This window comes from Eschrichtius robustus, chromosome 10, assembly GCF_028021215.1.
Source record: "Eschrichtius robustus isolate mEscRob2 chromosome 10, mEscRob2.pri, whole genome shotgun sequence".
Classification (NCBI taxonomy): domain Eukaryota; kingdom Metazoa; phylum Chordata; class Mammalia; order Artiodactyla; family Eschrichtiidae; genus Eschrichtius; species Eschrichtius robustus.
Genome location: NC_090833.1, coordinates 34,491,067 through 34,511,309, shown reverse-complemented (window position 1 = coordinate 34,511,309; position 20,243 = coordinate 34,491,067). Strand labels below are relative to the sequence as shown.

The window sequence follows — 20,243 nt, the reverse complement described above, 5'->3', positions numbered from 1 at the left end:
TAGCTTAGAATGCACGGTGAAAGCCACAGCTGCCAGCCAAGATCATGCCCAAAAGGTCTGCACACATTTAACCAGGATAATGTCTTCCTGAAGGGGACCTGTGAACAAGGGCCTAACCTTGGGCCACACTAAAGGAAAATGGCTTGAAGTTTATCCAAATATAAATGGTTGTAGTCAGCATCAGTGTGAAGTCCTTACTAGGAAAGGGATGGGAGTGAAAGAGTATTAGCCTTGAAATACATAATGTCTATAAAACTACTTACCCAAGATGGTGGAGAAAGAGTTTCTCTGGATAGGTGGTTTGTGAACAGACAGGGTACCATCTACAAGGAACTTTTTACCTTTACCTTTGATTAAACCTCTGTGGAATATGCCACAAACACCTGTACTTTCTTAAACAGAAGCGACTAAAAATTATAACCCTTGCTGAATAATCTTGGGCGTAGCATGAACCGCTGCAGAGAGGGTGGCAGTTGTAGGTGGTCTGGAATGATGAGTTGGGTGTTAGCTCATCTCAGTGTATTATCCTGCGTGCAGTATAAACCCCACCCACTGCCCTTAGAGGCTTCAGATCTGAACCTATCAGTTTGTCTTCACTGTGGCCCAGTCAGGCCATTGGGGACCATTTCCTCATCTCTTTCTCAGTTGTCTAACTTTCCCAGCACTTCTCAGCATTAACACAAAAAGACTGAGCTCTGTAGAAGGTCATCAACCAGTCTTTCTTTCTGTGAACTTGCTAATCATAGGGTGCAAGCTTCTGGTCAGTGGCTCTTTGATGTTTTAGTTGTTGCTAGGTACCCAGAGGTCTTTACTGCCTGCTGAAATTGAGTTTTTTAATTGGTTTGTTTTTGAGTTCCAAGCCACTGCTAATAGTTGGAGTGCTGGAAGGCAGGTCTACAGGTAAACGTGATTTTACCATACTGTCTGAGGTTGGTATTGGGTGGTGACCATATAAAATGAAATTTAGAATGTAATTTAAAGCTTCAACACAAAGAACTACTACCCAATGGAAACAAAACTGTGTCTGAATGAGACCCATACAACTGCTTTGAGACTTTTTGATTTAATTGGACAATACCAATTCTGTTACAGAATCCCAAAGAAAATTCTAATTCCATAAGAAACAGTAAGTTTACCTCAGCAGCCTATGCTGCAGAGTTAGCAGGTGAGCCTTCATAGACTCAGAGGAATTTGGCTTCAAGAACTTTACAGCACAGGTAAATTAGGAAGAAGTAAAGACCTCTTAGAATTAAGAAGACAATTTCTAGGCATTTAGCATGAAGACTTCTATTTGTGTGAACTTGTAGGGCTCCTGAAGAAGTTGATGTTTTAAGTCCTTGAGTCTCACATCTACCAAACCTAATCTGTCAACTCCAAACTTACAAAAACTCAGAGGGATGTGAGAGAAGTATCTCATTCAAGTTGTGATTCCAAATGAGGCAGAAATCAAGCTAAATATAATGAACTTGTGGGAATAGAAGGTTTAAGGCATGTTAGACACTAGAATCTTCTGATGATCACCAAAGGAGATGGCTTGAACTCCATGGTGTAAGGAGTTAATCCTTTAGGTTACCTACCTGTCTCTGCTGTTGGGAGTTGGAGGTAAGGACCCATACATAGTAAATCTATGGAGTTCCAGGTCATGCCAGTTTCCAGTCATTGGACTGGTGATTTTTTGGGTGGATATCCAAAACCAAAGAAAAAACTGAAGAGCCACAAAACAATGAAAGCATGGAAGAAAATGGCAGGATTATGATCCTGAGTCTTCTCCTATAGAACAGGAGGCCTTTTGACCCCCTTCTCAGGTATGTACCTGAATCAATTAGACCACAGGAACTATTGGGTTGGCCAAAAAGTGCCTTCGGTTTTTAAGTAAAAATAAAAGACACATTTTTCATTTTCACCAAGAACTTTATTGAACAACGTATTCACCCTTTTGTTCCACTACTTTCTGCCATTTTTCAGGCAACTTCATAATTCCATCTTCCCAGGATTTTTTATCTTTTTGAGCAAAGAACTGTTCCAGGTGCCTTTTACAGTATTCCAGGGAATTGAAATTTTTTCCATTAAGAAAATTTTGTAAAGACCTAAGTAAATGGAAATCCGAAGGTGCAATAATATCTGGTGAATACGGCGGATGAATCAGAACTTCCCAGCCAAGCTGTAACAGTTTTTGCCTGGTCGTCAAAGAAATATGCGGTCTCACGTTATCCTGATGGAAGATTATGCATTTTCTGTTGACTCATTCTGGATGCTTTTGGTCAAGTGCTGGTTTCAGTTGGTCTAATTGGGAGCAGTACTTGTTGGAATTAATCGTTTGGTTTTCCTGAAGGAGCTCATAACAGGACTCCCTTCCAATCCTACCATATACACATCATCACCTTCTTTGGATAAAGACCAGCCTTTGGTTGGTGGTGGCTCATTTCGCTTGCCCCATGATCTCTTCCGTTCCACATTATTGTACAATATCCACTTTCCATCGCCCGTCACAATTTGTTTTAAAAAACAGAACATTTTCATTACGTTTAAGTAGAGAATCAAATGTGGAAATATGGTCAAGGTTTTTTTCGCTTAACTTATGTGGAACCCAAACATCAAAGCGATTCACATAACCAAGCAGGTGCAAATGATTTTCAGTGCTTGATTTGGATATTTTGAGTACGTTGGCTATCTCCCATGTGGTATAACGTTGATTGTTCTCAATGAATGTCTCGATTTGATCACTGTCAACTTCAACTGGTCTACCCGACCGTGGAGCATCGTCCAGAGAGAAATCTCCAGCACAAAACTTCGCAAACCACTTTTTAAAATTTATTTATTTATTTTTGACTGCGTTGGGTCTTCATTGCTGCGCACGAGCTTTCTCTAGTTGCGGCGAGTAGGGTCTACTCTTCATTGTGGTGCGTGGGCTTCTCACTGTGGTGGCTTCTCCTGTTGCGGAGCACGGGCTCTAGGCACGTGGGCTTCAGTAGTTGTGGCTCACGGGCTCTAGAGCACAGGCTCAGTAGTTGTGGCACACAGGCATAGTGGCTCCGCAGCATGTGGGATCTTCCCGGACGAGGGCTCGAACCCATGTCCCCTGCATTGGCAGGCAGATTCTTAACCACTGAGCCACCAGGGAAGCCCCGCAAACCACTTTTTACGTGTTCGATCAGTCACAGCACCTTCTCCATACACTGCACAAACCTTATTTTTGCGTTTCAGTTGTGTTTTTACCTTTCTTGAAATAATAAAGCATGATATGTGGGAAATGTTGCTTTTTTTCTTCCATCTTCAGTATTAAAATGGCTACACAAAAATTCACCAATTTTGATAAGTCTTTTTTTAAATGCACACTGATATGATGGCTGTCACAATACAATCTAACAAAATCGTTTCAAATGAGGTTAGAAAAAACTAAGTGCTACTAGAGCCATCTTACGGAAAAAAACGAACGAACCTTTTGGCCAACCCAATAGAAGTTGTAAAGGCACCCTCTTGAAAGATCCAACTGGAATGATTAGCAGCTGATTATCACACTAAGGAAATAATAAAAGCCATGTTTCAAGTAGCTATTGACTTACCTTGGTCTTTTATGAAGGCCAGAAGACAGCTGTTCTGTTTTGGGGGATGAGACAAGAGAACAGCATGTAAATCTGGTCAGATGTACCAGAGCACAGTGAAGAGTGGACACCATACTGTAACCCACGTTCCAGCAATTTCTTGCCTTTGGGGAGATTCTCATAGGCTAGGAATAGATATAGTAATAGGTGTTGTTTCTAAGCCCATTGACCAGAAAATTAAAAAGAAGACACATGTTGTGGAGGACAGATGGTGATCACATTGGAATGCCTGAGAAAAGCAAATTTTCACTTTCATGAAAAATTTAAAACAAAGAGTTTAAGTTGAAAAAAATTACATTTGTCTTAAATTACATATATTTTAAATTCTAAACAATATGAGTTTCATGATCTTTTCCTTTGAATTGAGTAACCCTTCAGCTATTCTCCAAAGATTGGCTAATGAAGTACGTGGACCAGGCATATCTTCCATGTCACTAAATTATCCATGAATACTTGTCTAACATGTTGAAGAACATCTGAATCAACTCCAGTTAGTGTCAGGTTCTGTTCCTAAAGTCAGGCTTATGTTTAATCTTAGTAGATGCTAATTTGAATTTAAAGAGGCCAAATCACTAGAGAATAAAGTGGAATTAGGCACATAACTGGCTTATGAGATCAAGAAGCCAGTAAAAATTGGAAAGTGGCTACAATTCAAGGAACTAGTCATTTGGGGATTGCTGGGGGCTGGGGTAGGGTATCTACTTTAAACAATGAAAATAAAACTGCTGAGGAAACAAACCTGCCTTCTAGTTCAGATGATTATTTGGCCATTGTTTGTACTTTGAATAAACTCAGGCTTACTGGTCAAAAATCTACTTTATAGGCTGACTGGCAAAGCTTGATGTAAATGCTACTGGCAAAGCTTGATATAAATGCTCCAGACAAAGCCCTGGAAGCTTACTACTTCCAGGTGATCTTTAAGCATTATTCTGGAATAAAGGCCAGAAAAATGGGAATTCTCCTCTTGTCCTGACCAAATTCACATCAAGTGGACCTAATATTCATAACTTCTGGTAAGATAGTAATCCCTAGTTAGAAGATCTCAGTGTGCTGGTCATGTTCAGAGGTCATGTTTAGAGGTTTGACAGATTTGACAATTACATTGTTAGGTAATTCGTCCTGATTGCATCTAAAGCACAGGTGGAATGGAAGCTTTGGGGCCAAGAGTGGGGGAGATTAGTAAACAAACATCTCATATTCCCAGTTAACTTATTGGAAAGAAAAGGATCATTAAACTGAAGAACTGTTGTCCTCTTTTGGATTAGAAGAAGCCATGTGGACAGATAGGGCATGCAGCTTGTGAGAGTTATTTTAGATGAATAAGATGGACTATAGTCCATTGAAATTAGCCTCTGCCATCCACTTCAGAGAAGGTGTTGCAAAGAGTTGAGAAGATGTTGCTAGGTGAAGATTGAAGAAGCGATTTAAGATGGGCCCAGCAGGCTCAGCTGGCTTTGGATATGGAGGACTGCCATGTCTAAATCTAAAACTGTAATAACCGGGATTCTTTTTTTTTTTTTTTAACATCTTTATTGGAGTATAATTGTTTTACAATTGTGTGTTAGTTTCTGCTTTATAACAAAGTGAATCAGCTATACATATACATATATCCCCATATCTCCTCCCTCTTGCGTCTCCCTCGCACCCTCCCTATCCCACCCCCCTAGGTGGTCCCAAAGCATGGAGCTGATCTCCCTGTGCTATGCGGCTGCTTCCTGCTAGCTAGCTATTTTACATTTGGTAATGTATATATGTCCATGCCACTCTCTCACTTCGTCCCAGCTTACCCTTCCCCCTCCCCGTGTCCTCAAGTCCATCCTCTACATCTGCGTCTGTATTCCTGTCCTGCCCCTAGGTTCTTCAGAACCATTTTTTTTTTTAAGGTTCCATGTATATGTGTTAGCATACGGTATTTGTTTTTCTCTTTCTGACTTACTTCACTCTGTATGACAGTCTCTATGTCCATCCACCTCACTACAAATAACTCAATTTCGTTTCTTTTTATGGCTGAGTAATATTCCATTGTATATACGTGGCCCATCTTTTTTATTCATTCATCTGTCGATGGACACTTGGGTTGCTTCCATGTCCTGGCTATTGTAAATAGAGCTGCAATGAACATTGTGGTACATGACCCTTTTTGAATTATGGTTTTCTCAAGGTATATGCCCAGTAGTGGGATGGCTGGGTAGTATGGTAGTTCTATTTTTAGTTTTTTGAGGAACCTCCATAGTGGTTGTATCAATTTACATTCCCACCAGCAGGGCAAGAGGGTTCCCTTTTCTCCACACCCTCTCCAGCATTTATTGTTTGTAGATTTTTTGATGATGGCCATTCTGACTGGTGTGAGATGATACCTCATTGTAGTTTTGATTTGTATTTCTCTAATGATTAGTGATGTTGAGCATTCTTTCATGTGTTTGTTAGCCATCTGTATATCTTCTTTGGAGAAATGTCTGTTTAGGTCTTCTGCCTATTTTTGGATTGGGTTGTTTGTTTTTTTGATATTGAGCTACATGAGCTGCTTGTAAATTTTGGAGATTAATCCTTTGTCAGTTGCTTCACTTGCAAATATTTTCTCCCATTCTGAGGGTTGTCTTTTCATCTTGTTTATGTTTTCCTTTGCTGTACAAATGCTTTTAAGTTTCATTAGGTCCCATTTGTTTATTTTTATTTCCATTTCTCTAGGAGATGGGTCAAAAAGGATCTTGCTGTGATTTATGTCACAGAGTGTTCTGCCTATGTTTTCCTCTAAGAGTTTTTTATAGTGTCTGGCCTTACATTTAGGTCTTTAATCCATTTTGAGTTTATTTTTGTGTATGGTGTTAGGGAGTGTTCTAATTTCATTCTTTTACATGTAGCTGTCCAGTTTTCCCAACACCACTTATTGAAGAGGCTACTAACTGGGATTCTGTATGACAAGTGAATAACTCACATAGAAATAGAATTCTGTTCTATTTTTCCATTTTCTCAAAAAGTATATTTCTCAAATCTTCTCTGGATACCCAGTCTGTGTCCTTGTATCTTAAGTGTCTTAAAGCACAGTGAAGATAGGCATTTTAAGATTCCATATTTTAAAATGTGAGTCTCTAAAGAGGTGGGCTAACCATTGAGAGCAAAATGAGGAGTGTCCCAAATGTTTGTGTTTCCAGCCTTAACATTAAGGACACAAATTGTGAATATCATATAAATACCATCCAGAGTGTCACACGGTGTCAGCAGGGTCAACTGTATTTATGTTCTCTCTTCCTAAGCATTATATAGAAAATTAGTAAATGAAGTCAGTGTTCTTTACTGACAAGCTACCCACCCAGCAACTTTAATATTCTGTTCTTCTTGGGGAAGGGGGTACTTCTTGTAAGCTTGTTTTATCACCTTAGTGGTCTGGATAGCCTCCTAAGGTCTTAAACTCCAGCTAAAGAATAGGTGAATAGGATCTGACAAAATAGAAGCATTTCAGAGGGCTATGAGTACTAACTTCAGTCTAATCAGAAGCTGAGAAATTTTTTTGGTAAAGGATCAGGTAATAAATATTTTAGGTTTTGCAGGCCAAGAGCTATGTGACTGTCACCCATAGTCTGGCACAACTACTCGACTCTGCCATTGTAGTGCAAAAGCAGCCATACGCACTACATAAAGCATGGCTGGGTGCCAATAAAACTTTGTTGATGTACACTGAATTTCATATCATTTTCATGTCACAAAGTAATTCTTTTGATTTTTTTTCAACCATTTAAAAATTGAAAAATCATTCTTAACTCATGGGCTATGGAAAAACAGGTGGCATGCTGCATTGGGCTACAGCCTGTGGTGTGCTGACCCCTGGTCTAGAAGTGGAAAGGCTTAGAACTTGGAAAAATGGTGCCATACGTCAGTTTCTCTTTTTCTCCTTCTCTTATATTAGGAGATGCCATCAAGCCGTGCCTCTCTGGAATGTTAAGAGAAGAAAATTAGAAATTGGATGATATACAACTGCTGGGCATTTTTAAGTCTTGTTCATTAGAGGGACAACACTTTTAGCTAACTTTCTTCTGTAGTTGTTGGAAAATGTGTACCTTACCTCTGGACTGACCTTCCTACATAATGGAAAGCTGAGGGTTTTCTCAGGATACTGCAGGAAGAAGAGAGACAGCACCTCAGTTTTGCCTGAGTATTTCCTAGCTTTCTTCCCAGTGGTTTATTCCTGACAGTTCTGATACCTTTTCATGGTTTCATTCCTCCTTGTATTCTGTCAATTTTGTAAGCTGTTGCTTTGTATTTGTCAGAGAAACTAGGTGAGACAAAACTATTTGTCAGAGAAACTAGGTGGTGTACAGGGCAGAAGCTCTCATGATTTCCTAGGGTTATTGGAGGTCAGGTGCTTCACATGGGAAATTCATACTATTTCATTTCCCTGCTTATTACTGAAATGTGGTGCATGATCATGTTTGCAAGTGAAGGCAGTGTATTAAAGTCTTAGTGATTGAGAAGAGTAAAATGTACAATTTTGTGTTCTCTTCATAAATTTGAAAAGTGTTTCTCTCAAATTTAAAATGCATTAATGTGCTCTCAGGTTGTTTTTAGCCATTAAAATATCTGTCATTTGCTTTATTTAAAAATTTCAGGTGGAAAAACCTTGCAGTGGTGGTCAAGATTTACTTGTTTATCCGGCTAAGAGAAAGCAGCTTTTGAGAAGTGAACTGAACGCTGAAAAAGTGCCTCCATCCCCACTACCTGCTCCAAAACAAATACCACCACTCAAAGGGTGTCCAACAGTTATGCCAGGAGACTTTAAAGAGAAAGTTGAGGAGCTGCTGGTGAAATACTCAAGTGGTCTTTGGGCCAGCGCACTCCCAAAAGCATTTGAGGACATGTACAAAGTGAAATTACCCGAGGATGCCTTAAAAAATCTTGCCTCGCTTTCCGATGTATGCACCATAGACTACATTTCTGGAAACCCCCAGAAGGCCATTCTCTATGCTAAACTTCCACCACCCACTGACAAAATCCTAAAGGATGCAGGGCAAGCACATGGAGAGTATGATATCAAGTCTGTGATTGAACAAGAATATTTGCAGATAGAAGGAAGCATTACCAAAAGTGCTGATACCTTTATGGAGACTGTAACAATTCCTCCGTTAATCATTCCAACTGAGGCATCCCCATCTGTATTGGTGGTTGAACTGAGCAACACAAATGAAGTGGTTATCAGGCAAGTTTTATTTTCTAATTCTTTAGAATCCTAGTGTACTGTTGCTACTTGGCTATTCTTCACATAGATGCTGGTTGAGGAAGAATAATATATTTTTAGTTCTATAGAGTTATGTTGAAGTATAGTGTTTAAAATAACTATTTTTGCAAGAAAAGATTTCTAACAGTTTTAAAAATTGAAATGATGATATGGTCTGAACATGAAAAAAATCTATGTCAAAAGCATAATGGTAACTATATATGTCAAAAGCAATACCTAGTCCATAGAAAGAGCAATCACCCACTAGGTAGGTAATACTGTTTAATCTGGGATTACATAGTGTTTCCTAAAAGTCAGAATAGGTAAGCACCGCCTTCTAGTGTAATGCATCAGATTAGCCCTCTGGTTTCTCGAGCCTTTTGATATCATTGCCTGGGAGAAGGAATTATTGCCTAAGTGGCTAATGATAACTGGAATTCCAAAAAACAGTTCGGCTCAGGCACTTGATGTGGACTTTTGGAGGAAATGTAGAATACATAGAAAATGTTGAAAGACTGTAATTTGCTGTTTCTGACTTGGAATGAAGAATGGTAACCACTGTAGCTGGACCTCTGGAGGCAGCAGCCCAAGGTGTGGCTGTGGCTGGAGCAGAACAGAATCCAGGCTCCTTCACGCAAAATGTCCCTGCGCTTTGGGCTCTTACTCTTCCCAAGGATCATAGCTGAGCTGGGAAGACCCAATGAAAGGCCACAAAAAATAATCAAAGTCCTATACAGCAAACCTATTGAAGCTTTTCTCTTTGAACAAACTAAGTCTGATGATGAAGTGAGAATCAAGTATCTTAGGATGTTCAAACTAGAACATGTGGAAGCTTTTTTAAGGTCCTTTTTATAGAGGGGTGGTAAATGTATAGAGCTTTTATTCTAAGATGTGGTATGGCCTGAAGATAGAAACAGCTTGCTGAGGGTTAGGGTTCCCACTGTGGGTCACTAATAAACTGAGGTAAAGGAAGGATGTTGAGGAGCACATTGCTAACTTTTACCATTTGACATTGTAAAGAAAATCTAAATCTGCTTCCTTGGCAGGATCCTTTGGTATCTGTTACCAGTAGTCCTTGGTGCCACTTTCAGAGACCAAGCACGCAGCACTGGACTGGATGAATCATGTGATTTCTTACGTTCTTCCCAAGAGTTGGCAGGAATCTGGATCAGTTCTAGGACTTCAGTAGGATGGGGGTTCAAACTACTCCAGGATGGTTAGGTCCAGGGTCCTCAGGTTATCTAGATCCCTTTTTCAGTATAAGTTAGAATCCCAGAGCCGGCATTCTACGTGTTCAGCAGGGCGGCTGGCAACCAGCAAGCATGATGGGTAATGTCTGCCCTTAGGTTGACCCTAGGTCATTAGTGTCCCCCCACCGCCCTCATCCCGGCAGGCTGAGCCCCATTCTACACCCACACCTTTACCCAGGCGGTAGACTCTGGAAACTAGTAGGCTTGTGACTCATAAAAGTTACAGGGAGGTGCCATGGCAGGACCCTTAGGTCAAGTATGGGAATCTGTTGTCTCCAGTCTAAAAATTAACTTTGTAAAACTTTGTATTTATGGCATATCTAAATTGGCCTGCATATCATTCTTTGTTCACTTGCTCAGGTAATTTGGGGATAATGTATGACCTTATTCTTGCCACTACCCACTCTTAATACCAACTGTCACATTACCTCCTTACCCCGCCCAGAGCATGTAGCTAGCATCATTCTCTGTTGGTGGCTACAGAGAGCAGAAGCTGCCTGCAGATCTCATGCTGCTTCTCACCACCTCCCTCCTCCCTGGCAGGAGCCCATGCTATGCAGACTACCAAACCACGGGCTACAGCCTAGGCCTCTGCCAGTTGAGCTCCCAGGACTGTAGCAGCGCTACCAGGAGGCCCCTTGAGACTCCAGGTCCCAAGAAATGGGCACTTGGGCAGAGCTGCAGATCTACTAGGAGACTTCAGAGCCAAGAGTACGGCTGTATTCCAGGCAGTACCCTAACATTTGTAAAGCTCAGTAACCTTAAATGATAGAGTATGACAAAGCTTTTACAGCTGTTTTCTGGAGTGAATAATATGCATGTCATATTTGGTTTTAAAATAGCCATTGCCTCCAAAAGAGGCATTATTTCCCTTTTGTGTAGGGCTTTTAAAAGCTTCTTTTCCTCTAGTAACAAATAGGTTGACTCTGGTTTCTTATGCCCTGCTGATAGTTACCAAAAATACAGGAAGATACTCCTAAAAGGAATAGTTTCTGAAAGCTGTATAGGACCACTTGGGCCCCGAGTAGAAGCTAGAACAGTTCAAAGAGCAATGTTCTTGTGGCATATCCCCCATCTCCCTGGCCAGGTGATTCTGGTGCTGGTACCTCATAGCCTTCAAACTCAAAAGGCTTCATCCCATGGCTGAGATAGCTCCTGTTAAAGGAGCCAGGTTTGATTTGCCAGGTTTTCCATCCTGGAAGGAGGCCTTTGTTAGAATCATCTCTGAAGACTAAAGGACAAGGAAGCAGCAGACTATTTATGGCAGAAAGCAAAACAGTATGTTTTGATAACACAAACTAGGACAAGGTGATCGCAGTTGTCAACAGCCGAAAATTGTAGAAGGGGGATAGAAGAGTATCCTGGAAAAAACATTTCTTAAAAAGCATGCAACTTAAAGAGGCATTTATTTATCTAGAACATGTCATCTCTTTAAGGGTATCAGAACTCAACATTTTGTTGTAATTTGTTCAAATTTGTTCAGTAAGTTGGAGGGATGGGTTGTCACATGGTTGTATTTATTGTTTTCAAGGGTTTGTTTTTCTCTAGGAGGCGTCAGATTTCATCGGTTTTCAGAGATTGAGACTTGTTCAGACCCAGCCTTAGTTAAGGCAGAACTATCAACTACATTCTCTTCTCAGAAATCTACACAGATCTCCAGCAGCCTGAGTCAAAATCTCAGGTTGACTCTTGCTCATCTGGCTTCCACTTCTCATCTCGTCTTCCTTTCCACTTCCTCTCTTTCCTTCTCTTGAGTCTTCTCTCAACCTGGTCCTCCCTGACTGCTTACTGTTAATATCCTCTAGTTCTCTGGATTGTTGTTGAGCATTTGCTCTGTTGTGTGGTGTGTTGGACCTTGGTCTTGTTTTGTGAGCTCCACAGTATTCTATTCTCCTTTTTCAAGATACAATTGTTTACTAACTCCATGTTCTCCTCCCTGTCAATGTAAGCAAGTCTGAGCCTGAAACCAAAGATGACCATAGAAAAACAGAGTTATATTAATGAATTCCTGTAGCTTTCCTTCTTCCAGGTTGCTTCATTTGTGTTCTCTTCCTTTAATTTAGGTATGTGGGCAGAGACTATTCTGCTGCTCAGGAATTAATGGAAGATGAGATGAAGGAGTATTACAGTAAGAACTCCAAGGTCACACCAGTCCAGACTGTGCAGATTGGCCAGTTGCTGGCTGTAAATGCTGAGGAGGATGCTTGGTTACGGGCACAGGTCACCTCAACAGAAGAGAACAAAATAAAGGCAAGCATTATGAAGACAAACACATTATTTTTCAAATGAAAATGTTGCTTCTAATATTGTGTCCTCTCTAACTATATTTAGTTTTCCCCAGAAGTTGAAAAGATAGTATCTGTAAAAGATTATCCCTGTCAACTTTTAAGTCAGTGGTAGTTATATTACCTTAGAGTTTTAGTTTAAAAAAAAGAAAAAAAATTCTTCTCCATTGCAGTACCATAACCCATGATGTCATCAGGAAAAAAACCTCTATTCCTATCCCCCAAGGTTATATAATGAATACTGATCAGAGCTCTGTGGGCTTCTTATCAAGGTCAATACTTTGGAGTGAGGGAAACCATACTGATTAGAGGAGATGGCATTCTTCTCTCCCTTCTTGCACAGCCAGCTGAGGAGAACCCCAGATAAGACTTGGGCCATGCCCAAAGTCTTGCCCTCTTGGTCATCTTGGAAAGGTCAGAGGGCTCGTTCACCAGTCTCTTCCATCAGAGGCTCCAACACTTCCAGACTTGACCACATTCGTGGTGATCATCCTCTGCCCCATTGCCTCTTCTTTCCCTCAGCTCAGAGACCCAGAACCAGAACTCACTCACGAAGGCACAGTTTTGTCTAAATTTTGCAAGCAGGGTTAGCACATCTCAGAACCCTTAGCACTGCAGGGGGCGGGAAGTCCAGGTGAAAAGGACCCCAGTCAGTGTGGCCCCATCACTGCTTTGTGCTCAGTGAGAAACCTGAGTGACCTCTAGTCGATAGGAGATAACTGCCCCAGACATTCCGAGCTAAAGTTCAGTCTACTTGCTGACCGTTTCCCTGCCCTTAGGAAGTCCAACACAACTTAAGCTATTTGAAGGCACAGGGATTGCTTACGAAGAGAAGAACCATACAAACCCTGGTGACATGTTAACAGTGCATCAGTGTTTATAATAAATGCTACAGATACTCCACAAGGATATCTCCCAGTCTGAGATCTATAAGGCTAAAATCACTTGGGCCTTCCCCTTCCTTCCTTACCTCTACTTTGGGAGTTTAAGCTCTGGAGTCAGTTAGACCTGAGTTTGAGTCCCAACTCTGCCACTTCTAGCTGTGTGGCCTTGGGAAAGTTATTTAACTTCTCTGATTCCTTACCTATAAAATCAGACACTATCATTATGCTAGTATCTGCCTGTTAAACTTTTCTTTCATTTTTTCCACTGTCCTAGGGCAGGAGACAAGACTGACAAGTCCTTGTTCTCAAGAAGCTTTATATGCTAGTAAAAGAAGGCAGATAATGAACAAGTATACAATAAATAAACAGGACAATTTAAGAGCAGTGAAGGAAATGACGAGGGTGCTATGATAGAAAATAACTTTGAAGGAAGGGATAAGCAGGGAGATGTGATCTGGTTTATTTGCTTCAAAGATTGTTCCAGTGCCTGTGTGGGGCATGGATTGTAGTAGTGTAGAGAAGGAAAGTAAGACTGGTTAGTTGGCTATTGCAGTAGCCAGCAGCTTGTAACCTGAATTAGGGTAGAAACAGTGGAGACAGAGGTAATGGGACATATTCAGGATGTATTTGGAGGTAGAACTGACAGGACACTAATTCATTGGATGTGGAAGAGAAGAAAGGAGAAGATTCAGGATGACTGCTGGGTTTGGGGCTTGAGCAACCTGGTGGATATTGGTGCCATTTATTGAAATTGGGAAATCAGGGAAAAGAACCAATATATAGGAGAATCAAGAATTTTGTAGGACCTGTTAGGTTTGAGAAAAGCTATCAGATTTCACCTGGACAAGCCTGGAGCTCAGGGAGAAGTCAGGACTGGAGATGTAGCAGCAGGGTGGGAAACATCAGCATGTAGGTGCTACTTGAAGCCATGGGACTGGGTCAGATCTCCTTGAGGAAGAATCACCCATAGAGCAGAGAAGGGGACCCAGAACTAGGCTCTGAAACACTTCAGCATTTAGATGGTGGGTGTGAGAGGAGCAAAGAAGACTGTCAGAATGGCCAAAGAAGGAGGAAAACCAAGAAGACAGTGTCTCGGAAGCCAGAACAGGAAAGTACCTCATAAAAGGAGGAAGCAACCGGCTGTGTCATTGCTTCTGAGAGCTGTGAGCCGGTGTGAGGAATAAATGCTGTAGCTTGGTGTGTTGTACGGTGGTAAGCTCTTAAGGCAGCAGTAGTTGTGGCAGTCCTGTCCTGATCTTGTTCCCCATATCCCATGAACCAGACAGAGATGAATTTTACCCTTTATGAGGAGAAACCCCAGCTACGTGGAAAGTCTTGTTTCTCTTGAATTTTACTGTGCCTGACAGCAAGAACAGATTCCCTCCTTGCTTTCCACAAAGCTTGCTGAGTATGAGGAACAGGAACATGCGGTCACCCCCTCAGGTTGGTGCCAGTTTGGCCTGGCGCAGACCCACATCCCAGGGGTGTTTTCTGGTTATTACTCAGGTGGTGCTGTGAGACCTGTGGCCACCTGAGGGAGCCAGAGAGCCAGGAATGAACTGGGGCCCGATGCCAGGATTATGAGCCTGCTTGTGCTGATCTCAGGGCCAAAGGACACAGGACAGAGGGTGGTGAGAGTCCAGCTGGACAGTCCATGGGCAGATGTTTTATGAGCCGCACCTGACATACAAATACATGGTATCGTGATTCAAAAGAAAAAAGAAAAGTAAACAAGCTCCAGACATTACAGAACCCCTTTGAAGATTTTAGAGCAGTATTCTTTAGTCTCTTAGTGCTAGGAGTACATTCTAAATTGCCCAGGAATCATGATTTCACATACTATGTCCTAGTCACAGACATGTTGTCTCCATTTTAGGCCTAGGAAGAGCAGAATCCAAATTGTGGGTGTTGATAGCTATTAAAGGACACAAAAAGCTGCATGAATCCTGAGGCCTTTGGGAAGGAAAAGCAGGTGCTAATTAGGGGTTGGAGAAGTGGCTGGCTGCAGTGTGGGGACCCTGCCAGGGATCAAGGCCTCAGCGGGCACTGAGTCAACATATGGACTCTAAGAGATGATCCTTTCCAACGTGGGATATACAGGCCCCACAGACACGGTTATCAGGTGGTCAGGGAAAGGCGTTAGTCATCTCTCTATTCTTTTCTTCCTTAGATTCTCTGATGGGAGAATTTTTGTTTTGTATACTTACTGTCAGAATCTCGGTGCTCAGAAGCTGTGGACTTTATTTTACTGCAGAAAGTAGAACTCTGTATTACTTGGTATTTCTTTGAAATGCCTTTGCCCTGCGTTTTTGTGATTTGTTCTGTTTTTGTAATGACCATCTGCTTTAATTAGAGAAGCGTACTAAGTTTTCAACACTTTCCCTCTGATTCCTAGTTATCATTCTAAACCACAGCTTAATGTCTCTAGATTTTATTTTTCTCCAAAAAGAAAAAGCCTTTGGTTATATAGTCCTTTTCAACTGAAGGTTTTATTAATACACTAAAAATAATATCCAGGCGCTCCATGATCTGTGATGGTGGTGAGGAAGTGCCATGCAAGTTTCTGTAAACACAGAGCTCTGTCCAGCAGACTTGGGACCTTTTCCTGAATTGGGTGAAGGCCTAATCCAGCTTCACAGCCCCCAAAAAACCCAGAATTACCTACCTTTACAGTGTAGAATTCCATGTTATCCAGCCGTGACATCATTGTTGTCATTGACAGAAAGCATCTCGGTCCCTGGAAGCATAACAGCTGAGAGCAAGCCGTCACAAGTGCTGCTCTGGGGATTTAGAATCTGGTAAATACCACCAGTGTGATGCCTCCTCTAGAAATAAATAAGGATCTGCCTAAGGAAGCAGATCCTTAGTGGAGTTGTATAAATCAAGAAAGAATAAGGTGATGTAGGCATTATGACAGTAAGGAAAGGGTGGGGGCAGTCAGGGCTGGCAGACCAGGTACGTGTGCTGCTGAGAAGCTGACAACAGAAGGCATCGGGGTTCAGCACTCTTCCCTCTTCTCCCCTTTGGCAAAGGCGCAGCAGAGGAGTGCGGCCTGGAAGTCAGGAGCCCTGGCACCCCTGGTCCCATTCACAGCATTCCTCTTCCGGGCTAAGTCAGGGGCACCTCCCCTGGCATTTTCCAGGCAGTAGTGCCACTTCACATGCCAATTATGGGGTAAAATGAAGCCAGTTAAATGCATCAAGTGATTTTTTTAAGAAGTGAGGATAAAGAATTTTATTTGAAGCTAAATGTTGTTGTTTCTGTTATCATTAGGTATGCTATGTTGACTATGGTTTTAGTGAAAATGTTGAAAAGAGCAAAGCATACAAACTGAACCCGAAGTTCTGTTCACTGTCATTCCAAGCTACAAAGTGTAAGCTCGCAGGTAAAAGGAACTTTTTTTAAAGTGCTCTCCACTTTGACAAACGTATGGACACCAAGCGGGGAAAGTGGGGGCCGGGGGGGGGATGAATTGGGAGATTGGGATCGACACATATACACTAGTATGTATAAAACAGATAACTAATAAGAACCTGCTGTATAAAAAATAAATAAATAAAAAATTTTTTAAAAAGTAAAAAAAAAAAAAAGCGCTCTCCACTTTGATACGTATTACCATTGTACTTTGGGGTGGTTAAATCCTAAAACGTATTAAGTATCTCAAGGTGTTAAAACGTGTTATTTCTTGAAAGATATAAATAAATTCATGTTTAATATTTTCTTTGTAAGATTTGATCATTATAAAAATGTTATAATGTTTTAATATATTTTTGTTACGTTATATATAACATATAGCACATTTAACTTTATTATTAAAAAACCTGTTGGACATCTGAGAGGGTTTGGTTGCTGTTGCCCTAACTGCCCTAGTAACAGCTGTTCGAGGCCCTGTATCGTGGGGTACAGGATCAGTGTAAATCACGTTGTTCGACCTGTTGTAAAGTGACTCCCAGCTTCGTTCCCACTGAGATGGACTCCGTGGGTGCTGCTTGTTAGCAAGGAACACTCCCTCATGCACCCAAGCACGAGTCCAGCTGTGGGTCATGTGCGGTCTCTGGCACTGTCACGTATCACTGTTCTTTTCTTTCCTCCTCAAGGAAGCGTAGAGAAATGCACACGTGTGAGAGTGACGTGTAGGGATGACCTGAAAGTATGGGGGGCACACGTTAATGATGAGGAAAGACATTGGAATATGTATGCCTCATGCAGGAGAGCCAGAGCTACATTCAGAAAACGATCAGAATTGTTTTCGTGAAAATTAGACCCATGAAGAAATGCCTCCTTCCCAGCAGGGATGTCTTTATGTCAGAGGAACTGGGTTTGGCTCTCTCTGTGAGATAAATCTCGAGTAATTTAAAAATCCTGTTACAAACCTGTGAGAGTTAGTTTTGAAAAGAACATATCAAGAGCATAGGAGAAGATTTAGGATGCTGAAATGAAAGGTTTGATAAAAGCTATAGAGGTGTGTGTCTGGAGAACAGAATATGAACAAGAGAAAGGTAGGTCAGAAGGAGTCTGTGAACTTTTGCTTACGGATTTAAAGGGGAAAAATATAGAAATAGACATTGTAGTACCATTGGGGAAATGATGCCCTAGTTTAATTAGTTTAATAGATTAACTTAGAGTTGTCATATTATGATATATGAAGTTACAATTTTCCAAGAATTTAAAGAATAATTAGACTGCAATAAAATTCACCTAATACCCACATTACATTAAACCGTATTTAATCTTCCTTTCGTAAATCCGTAAGTTCTTTGGTATCCTCAGGGCCATGATGGTTTACTTAAAAAGAAAGAATGAAAAGGTGGGGGGGAGGTTGTCTAAATTTTCAATAAGTGCACGTTCATGGAAGAAATAATTGTGCATATTTAATTCGAAAATGAAGAAACCAAGGGTATATTTTTAGCAAGAGTGTTACAAATACATGACTGGCAGACATAATTGGCTGACAACTTCTTTACATGTTAGTCTTTTTGTTTTAAATATGTGTTTGTAAGTAAAGTGAAGGCTGTTTCTCCTAAAGTAGAAATTCAGATTGATCGTCAACTTTTCTTCTTGTTTTAAGATTGCCCGCCTTCGTGTAATCATTCAAAAGGGCATTCATGTTATAATAAATATTTTTAAACCTAAGGGTGGATACTATAAAGAAGATTGTATAACAAAGCTTCCCTATAAAATTTAAGAATTTTGTAGTAGATTCATAATTGTAATAAGTAGCCAAAACAAACACAATCTCTGCATCTTAAAATGATTCTTCTAATTAAGTAGAAATTTAAATATTCAATATTTTTCAGGGTTGGAAGTTCTAAGTGATGATCCTGATTTAGTGAAGGTGGTTGAATCTTTAACTTGTGGAAAGATCTTTGCAGTGGAAATACTTGAAAAAGCTGATATTCCACTGGTGGTTCTGTACGATACCTCAGGAGAAGATGACATCAACATCAATGCCACCTGCTTAAAGGCCATATGTGACAAGTCACTAGAGGTTCACCTTCAGGTACCACTGTGACCACTGTTGTCTATTCACGAGTATCACAGGAAAGAAATTCACCAGAAAAGAACGTTGTACATTTTAGGCTAACACTAGATAGAGACAGATTATGTATGTATTGGGGAAAAAAACGAAGGAAGGGAACAAAAAGGAGGGGAAATGCCAAAATATAAATAGTAATTATTAAGAATTGGATTTTTGTTTTATTTTCCAGTTTCCACAATGAGCATATATTAATTTTATATGAAATTATTTTGCAAAGATAATAAGGGAGGATAATTCAAATGAAGGGAAAATTAGATCAGTGAAGATGCTTATTAAATTGCTAGCTTTAACATTTTTTAAATGTGAAGAACATAGATGTCTGTAGGAAAGGACACCTTTAAATAAATTATAGAGCAGCCACTCGAAAGAATAGGATGAGATGTTAAAAATGATCATTTTTAAGGCTTCATAGCAACATTGGGAAAATATTTGTTTTAATAAGTAGAACAACAGTGAATTGCCTTTATATTATGATTTGACTAAAAATGGCTAAAATTAAACCTTTACTGTGATTATAATTTTTAAAAGTTACTAAAAATTCCTGTGGCCCATGGACATGGATTAGAAAGTAAACTGATAATGGGATTGATTTTGTGAGAGTTTTTTATTTTCATTTCTGTTAATGCTGCAAAAATATGTTTTATATAATAATTCTTTTTCTAAATTAATGGGGAGAAGATAAACCAGAGTTAAAGCAGAGCTGAAGATACTCTTAGCCTTTTAGACAGTAGAAAGTGGTAATAATATAATGTATGCAAAATGTCTGCTCTGTGCCTGACACAAATGATAGCAGATATTCCTTTTGGAAAGAGTGGTATGCAAACTAGTTTTTCACATTTACGTTACGAATTTCATTCTATCTGTCCTCCAGCTTGCTTAGAAGATTGAAAAGCGCAGAAACTTTCAATGAGCTATTTAGGTAGATCCCCTTAGGTAGGTAAGAGCTGCACTCTGTTCTCACATCCTTGGTGTGTCCTTTGTTTCAGGTCGATGCCATGTACACAAATGTCAGAGTGACTAATATTTGCTCCGACGGCACACTCTACTGCCAGGTGCCTTGTAAGGGTTTGAACAAGCTCAACGACCTTCTGCATAAGATAGAGGAATACTTTCATTGTAAGGTATGGCCAAGCAGCATCCACCTCTAAGATGAGTCCTAACATTGCAAACAAGAGGAGTCACTAAATTGTACATGTGTAGTAAGTTTTGTATATTTTAAGGTAGACTCTAAAATAGAGGGTAAGAGCCCCAGGCTTCAGAATTTAAAACAAAAACAAAAATCCCCACTAGTTTCTGCATGGTAAAATGAGGATAATAATAGTGAGTACCCACAGGATTGTTATGAGGACTAGTCACAAGGCTGCTTATTAGCACAGGGCCTGGCACATAGAAAGTGCTCAACAACCGGTAGATTTGTCATTCACGAGGTGCAGTTGATGAGCCTAGAGTGCAGCTGCCTGTGACTGTCTGCTCG

General features: G+C 40.5%; 1 protein-coding gene across 1 annotated transcript in view; it reads left to right on the top strand.

The window, feature by feature from the left end:
* TDRD7 (tudor domain containing 7) overlaps positions 1-20,243 on the top strand; it is a 94,195-nt gene that overhangs the window by 49,868 nt on the left and 24,084 nt on the right. The window contains exons 7-11 of the mRNA XM_068553338.1: positions 8,207-8,793; positions 12,125-12,311; positions 16,504-16,615; positions 18,528-18,730; positions 19,756-19,890. Coding sequence (XP_068409439.1) covers positions 8,207-8,793; positions 12,125-12,311; positions 16,504-16,615; positions 18,528-18,730; positions 19,756-19,890 — 1,224 coding nt within the window. The remainder of the gene's footprint in view (positions 1-8,206; positions 8,794-12,124; positions 12,312-16,503; positions 16,616-18,527; positions 18,731-19,755; positions 19,891-20,243) is intronic.